This window comes from Amphibalanus amphitrite, unplaced genomic scaffold (genome assembly GCF_019059575.1).
Source record: "Amphibalanus amphitrite isolate SeventyFive unplaced genomic scaffold, NRLGWU_Aamphi_draft 000705F_arrow, whole genome shotgun sequence".
In the NCBI taxonomy this organism is placed as follows: Eukaryota; Metazoa; Arthropoda; class Thecostraca; order Balanomorpha; family Balanidae; genus Amphibalanus; species Amphibalanus amphitrite.
Genome location: NW_024882199.1, coordinates 39653 through 59688, shown reverse-complemented (window position 1 = coordinate 59688; position 20036 = coordinate 39653). Strand labels below are relative to the sequence as shown.

The following is a 20036-nucleotide window of genomic DNA, read 5'->3' as shown; positions in this document are numbered from 1 at the left end:
TCTGCACCGTGAGTCCATACTCCTAGCACGTCATCGATGTATCGCATGTATGCGACGGGCTGGTACTGACAGTTGGGGGACGTTAAAAGCAGTGACTCTACGGCGTTCATGAATATGATTGCTAACGGAGGGGCAATTCTTGAACCCATGGCTACACCCATGGTCTGTTTGAAGTATTTATCACCGAACCTAACATAGTTGTTGTTTAGGCAGTGTCTCAAAAGTACTTCTATGTCCTGGCGGGTCAGACCGAATGTGTCCACATCATCGTTATGTCTGTCGAAGAGCTTAAGCGTAGCTTCTATGGCCTCAGTGGTGGGGATGTTGCCGTACAAGTTCGCTACGTCTACAGAGAACACGATAGTGCCCTCTGGGAACTTACCATCAAATTGGGACTTAAGTCTCTGCAGATAGTCCTGAGTATTTTCTAAGTGTGCTGGCACAAACGCTAGTAATTGAGTGGTTATTCTCTCTAGTAGCCATGTGAGCTTATCCAGCGGATCACCGCAGGCAGATACGATGGGGCGTAAGGGAGCATCAGGTTTGTGTGTCTTCGGGAGCCCGTATAGTTCGGCGGTCCGAGACCCAGAAGGCAAAATGCTTTTTGCTACCTTGTCGGGCACCTTACCTGCAAGTGTAGTTTTGATTAGCCTTTTTGTTGTTGCTTCGAGCTTTGGGGTGGGATTTTTCTCAACAGCCTCGTACGTATCAGTGATCGTTTTAGCTTTTTGCACGTATTCAGCTTTTGACAGAACCACTAAGCCCTTGCATTTATCTGACCGTTTAACCCTATTCCTGGCGGGGGGGGGCCTCAGGAGCCCCCCCCTGAGGTTTTTTGGTTATATCTCCCAAACGCGTTGAGCTAGGAAGCTCAAATTTTCTGACTTTTCCTAAAAGGCTTCTACGCAACATGTCTGAAAATTTTGAGTTGATCTGACCTCAGGTCAGGTCACCAGAGGCGGTTTGGTGACGCTACCTCAGAAAAGTTTGCAATCACGCCAGAGCTAGAGTTTTTGACCGATCAATTTCTTCTCTTCAGGGTTTAGTTAGGGTACCAGTATGTGCAATTTGTATATCTCGGAATTTTGATATCGGTGACCTAAGGTCAGGTCAATTTCGCGACCTCGCCATTATAAGTCAATGGGGGAAAAATCAACTCCCTGTTTTTACCACTAAAACGGGTCGGAATGGCCCCATATACCATACATGACTTCATATACGATCAACCTTCACTACCTTGAGGTCTGTTTTGCTGTTGGGCAGCTGTGAGGTCATGTGACGTCATCAAAGTTCACCAAAGGTTTTTGGCCAATAACTCCGTACAGGAACAAGATACAGACGCGTGGATGGTCTCATTGTGTTCAGCTCGTCAAGACGCATCGAATGATATACATGATGACCTCGAGGTCACGTGACCTGAGGTCAACCTTTGACCTTGACCTTTCGAGGTCAACATATATATCATTCGATGCAGATTGACGAGAGGATCACGATGATGCCCTTAGTTTGTTCCTATCTTGACTAATTCGAAAGTTATTCGAGAAAAACTCTCTCCATATCTAGTGCCGCCATTTTGACTTTTTCGACCCCTGTGACGTCATCTTTGACCTGACCTGAAAATGACCTTAGTAAAAATTGTAGATCTTGGCCGTGCGTATCCGATGCCGTTTACCGCTTGTCGCTGTCTTGCTTCGTTCTCGAGATCTCAGGGGGGGGCCGAATCGGCCCCCCCCCGCCAGTTTCTTGTCCCGGCGGAGCCCGCCAGGAATAGGGTTAATAACAATCTCGGGATCTTTGCCAAGTTCCTTTAGAAGACCCAAGTCACTAGACTGGTGATTAGGTTGTTCTACTGTCTTGTGGTTTTTAAAGAGTGTCATCACTTTTTGTTTTACAGTTTTGAGGGCCTGCTCAGTGTGGACTCCTGCGGTCGGGGCAGCTTTGGAATCGGTGTCACTGAATCTAGGTATCAGTGTCACCTTGCGTTGGGCAATCGGCGCTTCATCCGGGCTGGGGCGGTCCGTGTGAAGGTTGTCATCAGCATTCGATGTGTCGTCAAGACAAGATGAAGGGCCTGCATGGTACGACTTAGCTTTCTCTATAGATTCCCTCCAGCGGAGAGCAAAGGCACCTCTCTCCAGACCTAACTCTACATCTTTAAGGGTATGACTATTCACGGATCGAGAGAGAGCAAAATTGGGGCCTTTGTTTAACAAGTTGACAAGCGGCTCTGGGAGAATTCTGTCAGTCAGATTCAAGAATCGCTCTCGATCAGCAAAAGGATCATCAGTGGTCTCGTCGCCTGACCGTGAAGGGCTGTCAGTCGCGCTGGCTCCGAGGGTCTCTGGTTGGTCTGCAGTCACCATGTTGTCAGCATCGCCGGCGTTCGTTGGAGTGTCTTGCAGGTGAGTGACTGCTACTCCGCGGATTTCTTCACTGTTGCGGTCCTGTAGTGTTGTAGATGCCACGCTGACATCAGCGGCAGCCTGGTCATGGCGTCCTTGAGGTTGTGAGGTCACATGCACGTTGACATCTCTATCTTCTCTCTGGTCCGGCTCTTCGATAGGATCATCTGGAGCTGAGACGTCTCCAGGAGGCACAGTGTTACCTCTTAAATTGGCTTCTGATGACACATTCTTCTCACGATATAGGTTGACAAACTTCTTGCTTAGGGTGGCAGCTGACAGCAGCCTGGCTTCTTCATATACTTGTTGCGCTAGGGCCTCAACTTCGTAATGCAGGTGATGGTGAGCTACTTCCTGATAAAGACGTCTGCTTTCTCTCAGTCTGAACGCTCTGGTGCGGAAGGCGTCCTTGATCGATTCATTGAGAAGTGTGCGACAGAAGTTATCCCGGTGTTTTTCGACGACAGCACTGTGCCTGTACACGTATGATACGTTTCTCACACTGTTAGTTATAAATCTTGGACATATTGATGCTCGTCTGCATTCCAGAAGGAATCGGATTCGTTCGTCTGCTTTCGCTTGTTTGTCGGCGTTAATGATGGTTCGTACCAAAGCTTCACGGCGGTTATAATCTTGTTCAACTTCTTGGAGGTAAGCTATGGTATTTCTGAGCATGATTGATAATGTAAATAGAGTGAATAACCTTATGCTCATGTTATATGTTGCAAATTGATATAATTAAAACTAAATTGATATATTTCGATATTGCACCGTCATCAGAATAAGAATAGCAATTAAGCAGCGAAACAAAGCCGATTCAAACGGAATACAAAACGTGCATCTTTTGATATGGTTCTCGTTGGATAAGGTCGATCAGTACGTACAATCATTCAAGTGCGTGTCAACATTTGCACATTATACATGGTAATGCCATGCTTTCAAATATACATAATGTACATAATGCCAAAAATACATATACGTTTACAATATACATGTTACAGGGAGTATGCGATTTCAGTTAGTTTGCAACGACCCTAGGGTGGTTGTAACCTCCCTGAACGAGCAGTTTTTTGCAACGACCCTAGGGACGTTACAAAATAACTGCTCGTTCCGGGACGTTGTAACGAAACTAGGGTCGTTGCAACCTCCCTAGTTAGTATGCAACGAACCTAGGGTTGTTACAAAATAACTAGGGAGTTTAAGAATTCATCGAGTCTCGTTTCACAGGAGGGCCGTCAACAATCTTGTCCAATGAAAATCGTGTTCAATCTAGTTCAGTTTAAAAGAAAAGGGGAACAAAATTTGAACATTCAACTCAGGAGCATATGTCGTGCCCGGGACAAAGCACGTAACTGTGATAATTTTGGCTGCATTATATCGCCAGCATATGCTTACATGTAGAAAATATAGTTACTGGGGTAGGTGTGATGGTTATCCGTCGCTATCCGTGTGCGGGTTATCCCTCACACTTTTAGGGGTGCGGACCGGATAAAATCCCTCGTTTTTCGCGATTATCTCGCGCTAAAAGTGGCCGATCGTGACGAAACTTTGAGTGTCCTCGGACTATCTACGTTACTGGTTACACATTCGCTACACAGTTAACCCGCGCCCCGTAGGGCTACCGGCGGACCCTACCACCCGTAGGGGGGGGGGGGGGCCGTATCGGCCCCCCCTAAAATCTCGGAAAGTTACCGGCCGATTTTCAAAATTCAAACGGCGTTCGATAGCCCCACCCGGGAACTACCTTGTGACCAAATTTCATTGACCTAGGTCAAACCGATGACGTCACAGGTCAGGTCAAAGGTCAGATTTTCACCGTTCACAGGCAATTCAAGAAATGTGCTGTGAAAGCGAGTAAATTGGTAATTTATTGAAAACCATCGATGGTACATTGTTTGTCAAACACATACTTTGCTATCTGAGGTCACTGATACCAGGTCAGGTCACAGCGAGGTCAGGTCACCGGGGTCACAATATGAATGTGTCGTGTGATACATGTTTTATGGTCCATTTTACATGACAAATGCGATTATGTGGGTTAGGCAGTCTTTGGGGCCAGCCTAGGTCACGTTTTTGTGAAGGTCAGGTCAAGGTCAGGTCAAATTAGGTCAAATTTCAAAGTTGATATTTTTGCATAAAATGGGTATCGATTCGATGCAGCTCGTCACGGGGAGTCTAATGGTGGTCTTCGTTTTGCTCTACGAGTTCTAGAATTGCCAAAAATTGAGTTTGAAAATTTGACGTCATCATTTTTGAACAGTTTTTTCGCTATAACTTGGCCAAAAAACGAGGTATCGATCTGAAATTTGGTATGTAGATAGAAGACGGTGGGCACTATCACATATATTCCGGTTTTTTCGAAACTCAAAAAACTTTTTGGATTTTTTGGTGAATATATCCAAAAAAATGCTTTTTTGATTTTTGGGGGTCAAAACTCAGAAATTTCAAAAATTCGAGATAGCAGTTTTGTAGCCCTGTCAATTCTACACCTTTTATGTTTTGATCATTTTTCTGTATCTTCAAAGCTGTAGTCCTGACAGGTCTTCTCGCGAAGGTCTTTTTTCGGTCGAAAATGACAGAACATGACGTCACTCTGACGTCATTTGTGGCCAACCTATCATAGCCTCTGGAAAAATTTTTGGTCACAATGTGTAAAATTGATGCCCGGAGGGGTCCTGAAAGTTTGGTGGCGATATCTCCAGCCGTTTAGGAGATATCGACCGAAAAGGACAGGGGGGGCCGTTTCGGCCCCCCCTACGGGGCGCGGGTTAATGATCCTGAAACCAATGACCTTTGACCTTTGATCTGATTTCTGAGACCATGGCAGACCGAAATGATTTGTCGTTTATGTTAGCGCACATAAAATTGCGTTTCCAGACTTCTATTGGGATTACATATAAACGTGCCAGCATGTGAACTGATGGTTGTCCCATGCATCGTCATGGGTTTCAAGTTGACTTGTCAGTTGTCTGCCAGGTCAAGGTCATTGACGTTTGGTGACTTCGGGTGACTGTTTCAAATTTTACGATTTTAAGGGATTTTTTTTTAGCTTATTTCGAATCCAGCATTCGTTGAGACAGTTGAGAAGTACATACGTATAGTTGTGGTGCCAATGCAACTTGCTACGAAGCTGTCGCTGGTGGTTTAGGTACACCTGCTATAAACAGGTGGTGCGGGTGGGACGCCTACTACTTGACCCAAACTTACCTAACCCAGCCTAGCTTAATCCTCGTCTCCCCTAGTTTTTTTTTCGCGATAGCTCCGAACATGCCAGCAACAGAGAGCTGAAACTAGGCATACCTGACCCTTGATTCAAGGCGGATCTTGTGACACCAACCAGATTTTCAGGTCAGGTCAGGTTACTGACCTATAACGTCATAAGTGGACGGTCCTCAGATGCCGCAACTTCGCAACGCCCTCAGTTCCAGAGGAGCTTTTACAGGGGGATGAAACTTAAAGTACGTGCATCTTCTAGAAGCCTCACAGCTTGTACCTCTAGGATTTTTTCCTAAAGATCACATGAGGTCAGGTCGGTCACGTGACCTAACCACTATAAGTCAATGGAGAAAAATGAAAACTGCTATTCTGGCGCCGGGAACGATCTCAAACTACCTCAAGCACACGGATCGTGATTTCATGCACTCCTTGCAAGGTTAGATGCTTCAATTTTGCAACTTTTCGTCAATAACTCCCGATCAAACTGAGCTAGCGAGTCGGTCAAGTCACCAATCGACTGAGGAAGAGCTGCCGAATCGAATAATATGCCACGCGACCTCCTTTGACCAATTTCGCGACCTAGGTGTCTCTGACCTGACCTTGACCCGAGGTCAACACCTCAAGTTGACCTCACCCGAACAAAAAGTACCTATACCATTCGACGCGCCTGAGCAAGGCGAGCACGTTGATGCTAAAATCGCCCTCGGCGACTGTTTTTTAAGAAGTTATTAATCAAAAACCGAACCCGTGTGTTGGGTCACTTGACCTGACCTCAGAGGACACCGGTTGACCTGAGACCTTAAAATCGGGTACTAATTGCTGTGTCTCCTAACGGCACACACGCTCGTTTTTTTTTTCGCGACGCTCTAACTCCATCAGGGGCGAAAAACGACGAGGGGGTCTCGTACCAACCCTCCCCCGGCCGGCGCGCATGTAGAAAACCAACAGGTCCTGCGGGGTCAACTCTCGCCTTTAGTGGTGTTTTGCTAGCTGCAAACGCACAGGCCGGGGCTAGGTTATTGGTTGACCTTCCAGGTCAGGTCAGTGACTCAAAAGTCGGGAAAATCGGGACCTGTTAAAGAGAGTTAGGTTGTTACGAGGTTTTTCGGGGCGCTGATCACGAATTTCATATTAGCTTTGATCACCGATGATGTCTTGATGTTTTTAAGCCAGGTCGGGTCAAGTCAGGTCAGGTCAACCAGTAGGCGTCTTGCTAGCTGACCATATGAGGTGTCAACCAACACTGACAGCTTCGTGACCGGGTACGAAGGCGCCAATATTACTTCGTAAATGTTCAAATGGATGCTAAATTCGAAATCAGCTCCAAAAACTAGCCTAAAAATATATGAACCCAGAAGAAGTGAACTAAGGTCATCAAAGGTCAATGACCTTGACCTGACCTTCAAGTGACCTTGACACCCACCATAATGCATGGGACCACCATCATTTCACATGTTTGAACGTTTACAATCACAAAAAGATTGAAAACGAGCGGATAATAGCCGTTTTTACGAAGGCTTCCTGGCGAATGCCCATCTAATTTGAACAAATCTGCACCAAATGTGCACCTAATCTGCACAAAATGAGTACTTGATGGCCGTCGTGAAATACACCAGAGCTGAATGTTCAAATTTTGTTCTCCTTTTCTTTTTAACCTTCGCCCCAGTGGGGGGGGGCATATGTTACCACCCTGTCGCGTTTTTTGCGTGTGAATAAAAAACCGCGGCGCGTAGCGCCGCGCCGCTTGGGGTAGCTTTTGGTACATCAATTTTGGATAATGTGTGAAATTTTTGACCCCAGGTCATGTCAGGTCAGGTCACCAGGTCAAGTTAACTGACCAAGCCTAAAAAAGTTTGCAATCATGTCCAGCCTGCAGTGTTTGTCAGAAAGGTTTCAAACTTGGTGGATTGCATGCTGTTATGGGCGCCTACAATTTGTTTATCTCGGATTTTTTATATCCGTGACCTAAGGTCAGGTCAGTGGCGTGACCTTTCCATTACAAGTCAATGGAGAAAAATGAAAATGCCTCTAGATCCGTGTGTACGCATAGGAACAGTCCAACTATTTCAGAATCACAATGATTTAGTCCACTCGTGATGACCAAGGTGTCATTTTTGCTGATAGTCTCTAGACAGGTCATCCGAGGTCACTTGAGGCTACAAACAGTTGTTTGCCAATAACTCGCGATTGGAAAGAGATAGAACGCTGGGGATGGTCTCATTGTGTTTGTCTTGTTGAGACCCATCGACTGATATGCAACATGACCTTTTCCGGTCGGGTCATGACCTTGACCTGAGGTCAAATTTTCAAGTTGACCTTTCAAGGTCAAATTATAGTTCATTCGACGCGTCTTGGCGAGGGGAACACGATTCTGGCAATAGAAATGTCATGGCTTTTTGTAGTCGAAAGTTATTGTCGAAAAACACTTTTCGTAAAAACAGCTATTTTTGGAGTTTTTGCCCTCTGGAGGCTAAACCGTTGACCTGAGGTCAATATTGATAATGACCTTTTCAAAAGAAGAGTTCAAAAGCTATCGATTGCTTTTCCATGCGTTTTTCTAGCTACCATAGTTCATGAGATAGCGGCATGTTTTCTGAAAAAAATATAATGACAATTGGCAAATTTTGACCTTTGATGACCTCTGGTGACCCCAATATTGCTCTAAGGTGAAAAATGACTGAAATACTTTCAAACGTACGCATTGAGGGCTATCGACTGCTTTTTACCGCGTCTTTCTAGAACTCTTAGTTTTTAAGTTAGAGGTGGGTGGTAACATATGCCCCCCCCCCCCCCCCCCCACTAGGGCGAAGTTGGCCGAGACCGCCACTGGGGCGCGGGTTAAATGAACTAGATTGAACAAGATTTTCATCGGACAAGATTGTTGACGGCCCTCCTCTGAAACGAGACTCGATGATTTCTTAAACTCCCTAGTTATTTTGCAACAGCCCTAGGTTCGTTGCATACTAACTAGGGAGGTTGCAACGACCCTAGTTTCGTTACAACGTCCCGGAACGAGCAGTTATTTTGTAACGTCCCTAGGGTCGTTGCAAACAAACTGATCGTTCAGGGAGGTTACAACCACCCTAGGGTCGTTGCAAACTAACTGAAATCGCATACTCCCTGTAACATACATACTTTACATAATAGATGGATACATGGATGGATACATACTTTACATAATAGATGGATACATACATATACACATACAATATACAATATGCATAATAGATACATACATAATATGTATATACAATATACATAATACACCTAATATATAGTTGTCTATTGTTACTCATACATATACAAACACATGGCATATGACAATGTTAAACAATAGGTATTCTACAATATTGTATGCTACACTGGAGCTACCGGAGCCACTGGGGGTGTGTATGACGGGGGATTGAGGAGAGGCCATGACGAGGTTTGTGTGTTGAGGTGGGGTCGCTGGTTTCTGATTTCGATTGACTCGGCTATTTTGAGGTTTGGTACATCTTTACAAACTTTTTCGATCGACACGCTAAACGACTCGGGCCCTACTATGCTGGTTGGGTGTGTCCTAGCTACATGATCTCCGAGTGGAGTGTCCTTAGTTTGGTTTTTTGCGTCCCTCAAATGCTCGTGAAACCGCTCCCGGATGCGTCTTTTAGTTTCTCCTATGTAAATACTAGTTTTGTCTTGGCACATGTTACACACGATTTTGTACACAACGTTTTTGGTGTGGCAGCGACCAGGCAGCCCCGCCTCACAAGTGTGACATTTCCTTGTACCTGCCGGGCAGGGAGGACTTTGCATGGCTGACCTGGTGAGGTGTTGTGCTAGTGTTTTTCCACTGGTCCAAGCGACCCGCGCATTCAAACCCGAGCCCCTGAAGACCCCATCCGCCCGTCGTGCTAGGGTTTCGTCGATGTATGGGAGTGTGATATATGTAGGTTCGTTTTTTGTTCTGTTTTTTGCTCTGTTTCTGCCGTTTTGCTCACTACTAAATAGAACCCGATGCTTAGTTCTCTGAATGAGTTTGTTCGGGTACCCGTTATGCCGGAACAGCGTTTCGATCTTAGCCATACCCCGCTTTTGTGCCGCCTTGTCAGATCCCAGACGTTTAGCGCGAAGAAGCTGTGAATACAGGACGGATCGCTTACACTGCATGGGATGAGCTGAGCTGTAGTGCACTATGATCGGTGCCGCCATTGGCTTGATATACAGCTCTGTGTTGTACGTGCCATCGTCACGCACACTTATGGTGGTGTCGAGAAAGGGTATTTGTCCACCAGCTGTTTTGTCGGTCCTCTCGATGGAGAATTGGAGCGCTGGGTGAAAGTCATTTAAGAAGCGGAAATATTCATCGAGTTTGTCTGCACCGTAGGCAAAGCAATTGTGCGAACGAGCCTAACAGATCTTGCAGATATGCTTAGAACGTTGCCTTCTTTATCGCTTTGTTTCGCTGCTTAATTGCTATTCTTATTCTGATGACGGTGCAATATCGAAATATATCAATTTAGTTTTAATTATATCAATTTGCAACATATAACATGAGCATAAGGTTATTCACTCTATTTACGTTGTTTGGCTTCTTCACATTTTGGGCTCTGGCCGTTGGCTTACAAGTCAGATCAGGCTCATTTTTGGTTTACACACTCGTGAATAGATGCTTTAGATACCCTGAGGCTACTAAACCTGTACTTTGATTTTCAGGTCAGGGTCAGGTCATCACAGGTCACGGAAATCTTTTATCATGTATCGGGCACGTGACACATGTTTTATGGTCCATTTAGGCCATATATTTTTATGTGGGCGAGGATGGATGACATGGTTATGGTTAATATAAGGAGGCTTGAAATGATCTCACGCATGTCAAAGTGTTTTTATTTTAGGCAAAATAAATATCAAAAACATGTTAATTTATTCAAACTTGATGATGGCGTAATGCCGAAAGCTTGTTTTACCGTTTTATATATTTATTTTGCCTAAAATAAAAACACTTTGACATGCGTAAGATCATTTCAAGCCTCCTTGTATTAGGCCATATATTTCGAACTTGGTGTCGCCTGTGTCATTTGAGGCCATTTTCAGCTGAATATAGCTGAGGTCAGGTCACTTTCAGGTAAAAAGTCAAATTTCAAAGTTGACATTTTTCAACAAAAAAGGTGTCTATCAGATGCAGTGTGAGCTCAGGAACACGATGGTGCTATTCATATTGTTGTACGATGTCAAGTACGTACTGAAAAAATTGATTTGAAAATTTTATGATAGTGAAATTTTTGCAATATTGCGTATAACTTGGCTATTTTTAAAGATATCTGGATAACTTGCAAGAGTATATCAACTGCATGTGTTCTATCACACATTTTCCGTTTTTTTTTTCGAAAACTCAAAAACTTTTGAAAAAAAAATAAAAATTGAAAAAAATAAAAGTATTTGTCCTCCCCGTGGCCTAGTGGATAAGGCGTCCGTCTCGTAACTCGGTGGCAGCGAGTTCGCGGCCGGGGAGCTCCACGTCGTTTGACCCGCGTTACTATATTCGGCCAGCTGGCAACTGGCGAGAAAGGGCCACGCTAGACCCGGGAGGACCGTGCCGCCATCTACCTGCGGCACGTTAAACTTTCGATCCAAATTATCACCGGTGAACCAGGCGCGGGCGAGGTTGGGTGGTGGGTCCGTGGTGTCATTCGCAACAAGCACTGCTTAGCGTGGCACCCGGGCCCAAAGCCACCCATTCAACCATTCGAACAAAATTTCTAAAAAAATAAAAAAAAATACAAATAATTTACGAAACTTTCAAAAATTTGAAAATCCAAAATACCAGTTTGATAGTACAGTGTATTCTAAATCCTCTCAAACAAAGAAATTGGATCTAGCTCAAAAACTGAGCTCTTGAGAGCAATTGCCGTAGTTCAAAGTTTTACGTCGAAATCAGCCGAACATTAGGTACGTCACTCTGACGTCATTTCTGGCTAACCTATGGTAGCTACGAAGTTTATATTTAGACACAAGGTGTCAAATTGATGTAGCCAAAGGTACTGAAAGTTCGCGCCGATACGTTTAGCGGTTTGGAAGTTATTGCAGAAAAAGCAGAGAAGGGCTATGAATAGCCCCCCCCCCCCCCCCCAGTAGGGCGCGGGTTAACCCGGCACCGCCTGGGCTATTTCCGTACCCACGACAGCCTGGGGGGTCGGATCCAACCCCCTGTTATCTCGAGAACCAATGGTCGTATCGAGCCCCGCGAGGCAGCGTTCGAAAGGTCTCTACGAGACCTTTCCAAATCACTCTTAAGATTTTTAGATTGAGGCCAACTTTCGGGTCAAGGTCAAAGGTCAATTCTGGGGATTTGCATAATTAGGCTTACGGACAGCGGAATCGATAGCTGCTGCTCGAAACTCACCAAAAATGACCTCAAAGGCCTAGTGAAGGTACCATGTGCGTTTAGGGGTCATACTAAGTACGGGTCAAGGTCAGGTCAGGTCACGAAAGGTCACGGTTTTCACTTTCTGCTACATGGGCGTGCGACACGTGTTTTATGGCTTATTTTTCACGCCGAATCCGATGATAATGCTTATATGTGACCCAAAGTCACTGTGCTGGTGATAAGTGTGCATTGAAAGCAAAAAAAATCGTTTATACCATACATAACTAAACGAGGGCTAAGACAAAAGGTCAATTAGAACGTCCGAAATAAGGAAGAAAACACTTCGGTCATTTTTTGGGTCATGTCAAAGGTCAGGTCAGCAGAGGTCACCAAAAGTAAAATGTTGGCTGTTTCAACATTTTGGAAACTGCCAACGGCTAACTCGGGAACCGATAGAGCTACAGCGCCGCGGAAAATTGCATCCGATAGCTCTTTTAACCCTCGCCGGCCGAGGGGGGAGGCGGGTGCCGCCCCCCCCCCCATAGGGTTTTTTCGCGATAGCTCCGAACACGCTGGCGATAGAGAGCTGAAACTTGGCATACCTGACCTTTGATCCAAGCCGGATCTTTTGACACCAACCGCATTTTTGGGTCAGGTCAGGTCACTGACCTATGACGTCATAAGTGAACCTCTGCACGGTCTTCAGATGTCGCAACTTCGCAACGCCCTCACTGCCAGAGGAGATGTCACAAGGAAATGAAACTTGCAGGATCTAGTATCCATTATAAGTTTCACAACTTGTATATCTCGGATTTTTCCTAAAGGTCATATGAGGTCAGGTCATTTTCGTGACCTCACCATTATAAGTCAATGGGGAAAAATTCAAACTGCTATTCTGGCGCCGGGAACGATCTCCAACTATCTCAAGCACACAGAATCGTGATTTGATGCACTCCTTGCAAGGTTAGATGCGTCACTTTTGCAATGTTGACCTTGCGTGACGTCATTTATGACGTCATCAAGGTCATATTAGTTTTTCGTCAATAACTCTTGATCAAATTGAGCTAGCGAGTCGGGAAAGCCACCAATGGACTCAGGAAGACCTGCCGAATCGAATGATATGCGACATGACCTCTTTCGACCAACTTCGTGACCTGGGGGTGCTGACCTGACCTTGACCTGAGGTCAACACCCCAAGTTGACCTGACCCGGACAAAAAGTATATCATTCGACGCGCCTGAGCGAGATGAACACGATGCTGCCAAAATCGGCGCTCTGCGGCCGTTTTTTGCGAAGTTATTCACCAAAAACTGAACCGTACCTTGGGGCACTTGACCTGACCTCAGAGGTCACCGGTTGACCTAGGACCTTAAAATCGGGTACCAATCTCTGCGTCTTGTAACGGCGCACACGCTCGTTTTTTTCCGCGACGCGCTAGCTCCACCAGGGGCGAAACGGCGAGGGGGGGTCGTACCCGACCCCCCCTCGGCCGGCGCGTATGTAGAAAACCAATAGGTCCGGCGAGGGTTAACCCGCGCCTGGCTGGGGGTCCTTGATTTCCACGCCCTGCTGGGGGGGAAGTGTTTGAACACCCCCTTCTAGCTCGGCTCCTGGGCCACGTAGCGATACGCGGAAGGCGGCGTTCGAAAGAGCGTCAAAAATAATGACGAAATCACTTCGGTCAATTTTTTGGTCAGGTCAAAGGTCAGGTCACCAGAGGTCTTTGAAGGCAAAATTTTGCTGATTTCCAGGTCGAATGTCGACAATTTCCAAGAATCCAACGCATAACTCGGGAACCAATAGAGCTACAGCGCTGCAAAAAAGCGCATTCGATAGCCCTGTTAACAGTTTTTCTGGAAATTCTCTCAGATTTGACCTAACGTCAACGGTTTTGCCTGCAGGGGGCAAAAACTGCAAAAATAGCCGATTTTTTCAGAAACAGTTTTCCGCAATAACTTTTGACCCAAGCCTTGTACGAGCTTACTTTTACCGGTATCGTGTTCCTCTCGTCAAGACGCATCGAATGAGCTATAATTTGACCTTAAAAGGTTAACTTGAAAATTTGACCTCAGGTCAAAGTCATGACCTGACCGGAAAGGGTCATGTTGCATATCAGTCGATCCGTATCGTCGAGCTGAGAACATCTAAGGCGTTTTCATCGCTCTAGCATGCCTCTATCAAAAGTTATTTGCGAAAAACTGTTAGATACCATTCGTGACCTAAGATGACCTCAGGGGCATAAACAGTGGTCACGGACACCATTTTCATGTTCAGTGTGTCTAAACCACTTGTAATTCAGTGTTTGGGAGTGTTTATAATGTCTTTCGTCCAAAAGAGGCGCATTTCAATTTTCTCCCATTGACTTATCCCTCGCCCGTATAGGGGGGGGGGGTCGAACGGACCCCCCCCCCTCTCGGTTTTTCGCGCATAACTCGCGCAAAAAGCGACCGATCGTAATGATACTTTCTGTACCCTCGTTTGAATCAATTTTACACCTACCCTGAAAATTTCATGACCCTGCCTCAAATGACCTTTGACCTGTGACCTCTTCCTGGAGACCTTGTCAGGCCGGAATCGCGATTCGACGTGTGTCAGGGCACATTAGCCGTGCGTTTGCAGTCTTTTCGTGGTTGTTGGGGGTTTCAACATGTGAAATGATGTCTGTCCGATACAGGTGGGTGTCAAGGTCACTTGAAGGTCAGGTCAGGTCACTGACCTTAGATGACCTGGGTTCACTTTTTCGAGTTTTACATGTTTGTTGGCTAGTTTTTACTGCTGATTTCAAATTGTGCATTCATTTAGCGATTTTCTTACTATTTTCCGCTACGTGTGACCTTTGACCTCTTGATGAGGTCATGTCAAACCAACATGAGAGTCAACGGATCTCAGTGCTAATTACCATTACGTTTCCACACCGTGTGTGGCATGGACATGCTTATTGATGAACATTTGATATTGCATTGATCGATAATTCTATGAATTATCGATGAAAGAAATGTCACTTGAAAGTAAGCTTAGGTCACTGACCACCTATGACGTCTTTTGACATTTGTGTTTTACTGTTCTGAGGTGTGACTTTAGTTTGCGGTTAGCCTTATCTGTGTTGCTGATAACGACCAGAGGAGAAGAAAATGCAAAACATGATCGGAAGATGTTTTGATGAATGTGAACACTTCATTGGTGCCTCTCCCGCCCTCCCCTTTCCCACCCCACCGCGATGGGCTGCTAATGTCTCAGGCAATAATGTCGTCTCTGAGACATTGACAGTAATGTCAATAATGTCTGGTGAGGGACGGTGCGCACCTGCTCGGCTGGTTTGGGTGACGGCTCCTTTTATCTGCCCGCAGTCTTTATCGTTATCAGTCAAGTCGTTATCTCCCCTCGCGATCGTTAGCTGCATCTTCGGCACGGGCGGTCATCTGTCTAAGTAAACAGTCGTGTGAAAAATGGAATTCCCACCCGGGAGAACTCCCCTCCCATCGGACCTGACCGCAGACGGTGTTTGATCCCTGCCGACACCTGCGTCTCCAGATGTGGGCGGAGCCATTTTCACGCAAATATACACGCCGAATACGCAATATTCGGGTATAAAACCTGTCATAAGCGCATCTCTTTATCAGTAGTCCTGAGGCTCTCAGGAACGACTGAACACAGCGATTCACGATGCCACGACTGCCTGCTCGCCGCGAGCTGAGAGCAGACGGCGCGGCGCCAGGACCGAGCTCTAAACGGATTCGCGCCAGGCAGGCTCTTGACACCGCGGAGATTCAGCGTCTTATCAACCAACAAAAAAACAGCGATGGAGATGACCAGCTGGAATCAGGCTTGTACGACAACGAGGCCAACGAGGCGATCGCCGCTTTTACTGATATCGACAACGGCGCCGGCTCGGCAGAAGCAGTTGGGGACGACTCGTCCGGGAGCGACTCTGACAGTGATAGAGATGAAAGACAGCCGTCTGACTTTGTCAGAGTACGCCGAGAGCCAACTGCGTCTGCTAAGGCCAGGTCAGGTCGACTTTGGGCTACGGAGCCTCCAAACCATCGAGTACGTGCTGCCAGCGCTAACATTATGCGCGGCACGCCTGGCTCGAAGGGCGCCGCCAGGCACGTAACCAATCCAGTAGAGGCTCTTGCCCTCTTCCTGCCCGACTCTCTCCTGGAGAAGGTGGTACGCCACAGCAACGAAGAGAGCGAGAGAGTGTCAGCTTTGAAAGAACAAACCAACGCGCCTATCACCATCCAGGAGCTGAAGGCCTTTATTGGCCTGCTTCTTCTACGGGGCTGTGAAGTAGACCAGACGTCAGACCTGCAGGACCTGTTTTACGGGCCGTTTGCCCGTCCGTTCTACAGAGCGACCATGCCCTACGGGCGGTGCCGACACCTCCTGAGCACTCTCCGCTTCGACGACAAAACGACGAGGGAAGAAAGACAGCGGAAAGACAAGTTTTCGGCCATCCGAGAGGTGATGAGCGAGTTCAACGAGACGCTGACGCGCCACTACAACCCATCCGACTGCATTACGGTCGATGAGACCCTCCGTAGCTTCAGAGGGCGCTGCGGCTTTGTAACCTACATGCCGAACAAGCCATCGAAATACGGTCTGCTGATACGTGATGCTCGCCGATGCTCGAAGCCGCTACATGCTTCGCATGCTGCCGTACGCCGGTGTCGCCCAAGATCCAGACCCCGACCTGCATGTGACTGGCGCAGCGAACATCGTGAAACATCTGGTGGCGCCGTTCAAGAACAGCGGCCGGAATGTGACTGCCGACCGATTCTACACAACCATCGCTCTCTGTGAAGAGCTTCTGGAGCAAAACCTCACCTACGTCTGCACGGTTCAGGCGAACCGTCGGGACCTGCCAGAGGAAGCGAAAACAACGACCGGCCGCGAGCAGTACAGCACGCAGTTCTACTGGTCGGACGGCATCATGATGGCCTCCTACAACAAGAAAAGAGGCAAGAACGTCCTGATGCTATCCACCCAGCACGGTCAGCCACTGGTGGACGCAGGAGCGGCTGGAAAGAAGAAACCCGAGATGATGCTGTACTACAACTCCACCAAGGGCGGCATCGACACCATCGACCAGATGCTGGACACATACACTTGCAGAGTCTCGACAAGGAGGTGGCCGATGGCTATCTTCTTCTTCATACTTGACGTGGCGGCACTCAACAGCTGGGTGGTCCTCTCCGAGGCCACAGGCCAGTTCGCGGACGCCCGACATGGTGGAAGGAAGGCCTTCCTACAAGAGCTCGGCCTGTCGCTCATCCGGCCGCTTGTCTGCAGCCGGCCGACAGACAACATGGTGATGAAGACCAGGCTGGCCGTTGAGGTCATTCTGAAGGAGAAGACGGCACCGCCTGCAGCACCCCAGCGGACGGTGGCACAGCGCGCCCGCTGTCACCTCTGCACTGTCAACCAGCACGGCAACGGGTACAAGAAAGCTCGAAGCAACAGTGTGAACAAGACGAAAAAGATGTGCGCAAGGTGCCGCAGGTCGATGTGCGGCACTCATAGAGTTAGCCACCTGGTCGTGTGTGAACGATGTGCTGAGTAGATGTGATCACTGATCACTGAACTAGTGAACATGCGAGAAGAAGCACTGAATAGACCACGATGTCATGTGTCATGTCACGTGTCATGTCACATCAGCATTATCAATGCACATGTTCATTGGCCATTTGTGGATTTGTATCGTGATATGTTGTATTGTGCAATACAGAATTACGTTGACATGTAAGCGTCCTTTCTTTGCAGCTCGGAGCCTGAATTGCTGACCTGACTTGACCTGTCCTACCAGACATGCACAAATGCACTGCTATGGTTCAAAATCGATCAACAACAAACACAATGCCTGCATTGTCCGAAAACAGGGTTTAAATAAAATAATTTGTAAAAGGTCAAAATAGGTCAATGACCTTGACCTTCCAGGTCACTTATAATAACGTTAGAATGCTTACTGAATACTAAATACTGAATACTGAACACAAATAACCACAATAGTTGAAAGCATATCATCCCAAATCATTTGGTTTATACGTTCGCATTTAGATGGTTCATAGTGAAAGCAAGTTTGACCCGATATGACCTCTAAACCAGTCAAAGGTCTTCAGAATGCTTGCATGTCACTGTTGCAAGTCACGCAAGCTCATAAAAGTCGTAATCTTAATCCACTTTATCTGTTTTGTCCCGTGAACCTGTCAATATGAACGCTGACATCCATTTCTTCTTGAGGTTCCGGTCATTGACCTGACCTGGAAGGTCAACCAATGACCTAGGACCTTAAAATTTGGTACCATCGGCTTCCTCTCGTCACGGGCAACACGCTCGTTTTTTTCCGCGAAGCTCTAGCTCAATCAGGAGCGAAACGGCTGGGGGGGGGGGGGGTCAAACGGACCCCCCTATACGTTAGAGCTTTAAAAAGGCAAATAGGGGCGAGGGTTATAATGGGGAGGTCGCAAAATTGACCTGACCTTAGGTCACCGATATCAAAATTCTGAGATATACATTTTGTACATGCTATTGCTCTTAGCAATCGCTGAAAGTTTCAAGGTAATCGTGCAGTCGGTGTAGCTATGACGAACATTCTAATTTTTTTCTGAGGAGAGGTCACTTGACGTGACCTGTTGACCTGACCTTGAGCGACCTGGTTCTGAAATTTTTACAACATGTGCGGAAAAGATGCACCAACAGGTGTGCCAAAAACGGCGGCTTTCCGCGCCGCCGTTTTTGATATATCTGCGAAAAACTGCAGGGGGGTGTTCAAACACCGCCCCCCCCCCCGGCCCGGCGCGGGTTAACTGGCAGGAAATGTTAGACAGTACATTGTAGCATGTTGTGAATCGTGGTACTGATTAGCTTGATATAACTACAATAAAAAAGTCAGGGGACTTGCGTGTCTCCGACACTCACCTTATTTCGAACCAACCGCAGCAGCTCAGATGTGGTCTCCTTGTAGCTCCGTTGCCTTTTAGGATCTTTTTCCAGTGAGGAGAGGTTGATTATTTTCCTCCAGTCCTTGGGCTTGCCTTGCTCCTCTCCGAGCACCCGAGTGGGATCCACATTGACAGCGGCTTTCAGCTTTTCGTCTTTTGCCGTGATGAGGTCACTAATGGCCTGAAAACAAAGCCAGATATGCATGTAAGGCTTTCCTTGTTCCTAGATACCTGAGCCGGTTATGTTTTTCGAAAATAGTTATCTTGTTCTGTTTCAACTTCAGATGAATTAACCCGCGCCCTGGTGGGGTCTGTTTATAACGCGACGGGGGTGGGGGTGAGGGGAGGGGGCTATTTTTTGCCCCCTCGTATCTCCGAAACTACTATCCGCAAAATTCAAGCCCTGTCAAATCTGTCGAGGGAAATCAAATTTCATTGACCTCAGGGTTACCGATGACGTCACAGATCAGGTCAAAGATAAAATGTTTTTTTTTTCGGTCACACTGGTCTTCTACGAATTCCTGATGGTCCTGATGGTCTTATAACAAACACCACTGAGTTGGAAATGAAAATTTGGCCATAAAACATGTACCACACAGCCCTGGTAATATCAATGACCTCTAATAGCAACTCAACCTCTAGGCAACTGACACCCTGTCGCTGATTTTCGATTAAAATGCCGTGCGTTTTACTCGATGTTATGGCGCATTTCGTAGAAGACCAGTGACCGGCAAAACATTTTATCTTACCGCATCTGTGACGTCATCGGTAACCCTTAGGTCAATAAAATTTGATTTCCCTCGACAGATTTTACAAGGCTTAAGTTTTGCGGATCCTTCCAGTAGTTTCGGAGATACGAGGGGGCCAAAAATAACCCGCGCCGGGCCGGTGCTCCGCGACTTCCGCGCCGGGCCGGGGGAGGGGTGTCTGAACCCCCCCCCCCCCCTCCTTCTAACTCAGCTCCTGGGCCACGTAGTGGCATGCAGTAAGCGGCATTCGAAATAACGGCCAAAATCAGGACGAAAACACTTCAGTCATTGTTTAGGTCAGGTAAAAGGTCAGGTCACCAGAGGCCACCAAAGGTAAAATGTTGGCTATTTCAACATTTTGGAAACTGCCAACGGCTAACTC

General features: G+C 46.9%; 1 protein-coding gene across 1 annotated transcript in view; it reads right to left on the bottom strand.

The window, feature by feature from the left end:
• LOC122364885 (serine/threonine-protein kinase/endoribonuclease IRE1-like) overlaps nucleotides 1-20036 on the bottom strand; it is an 81810-nt gene that overhangs the window by 31284 nt on the left and 30490 nt on the right. Inside the window, exon 3 of the mRNA XM_043335690.1 lies at nucleotides 18883-19086. Within this exon, the coding sequence (XP_043191625.1) occupies nucleotides 18883-19086 (204 nt within the window). The remainder of the gene's footprint in view (nucleotides 1-18882; nucleotides 19087-20036) is intronic.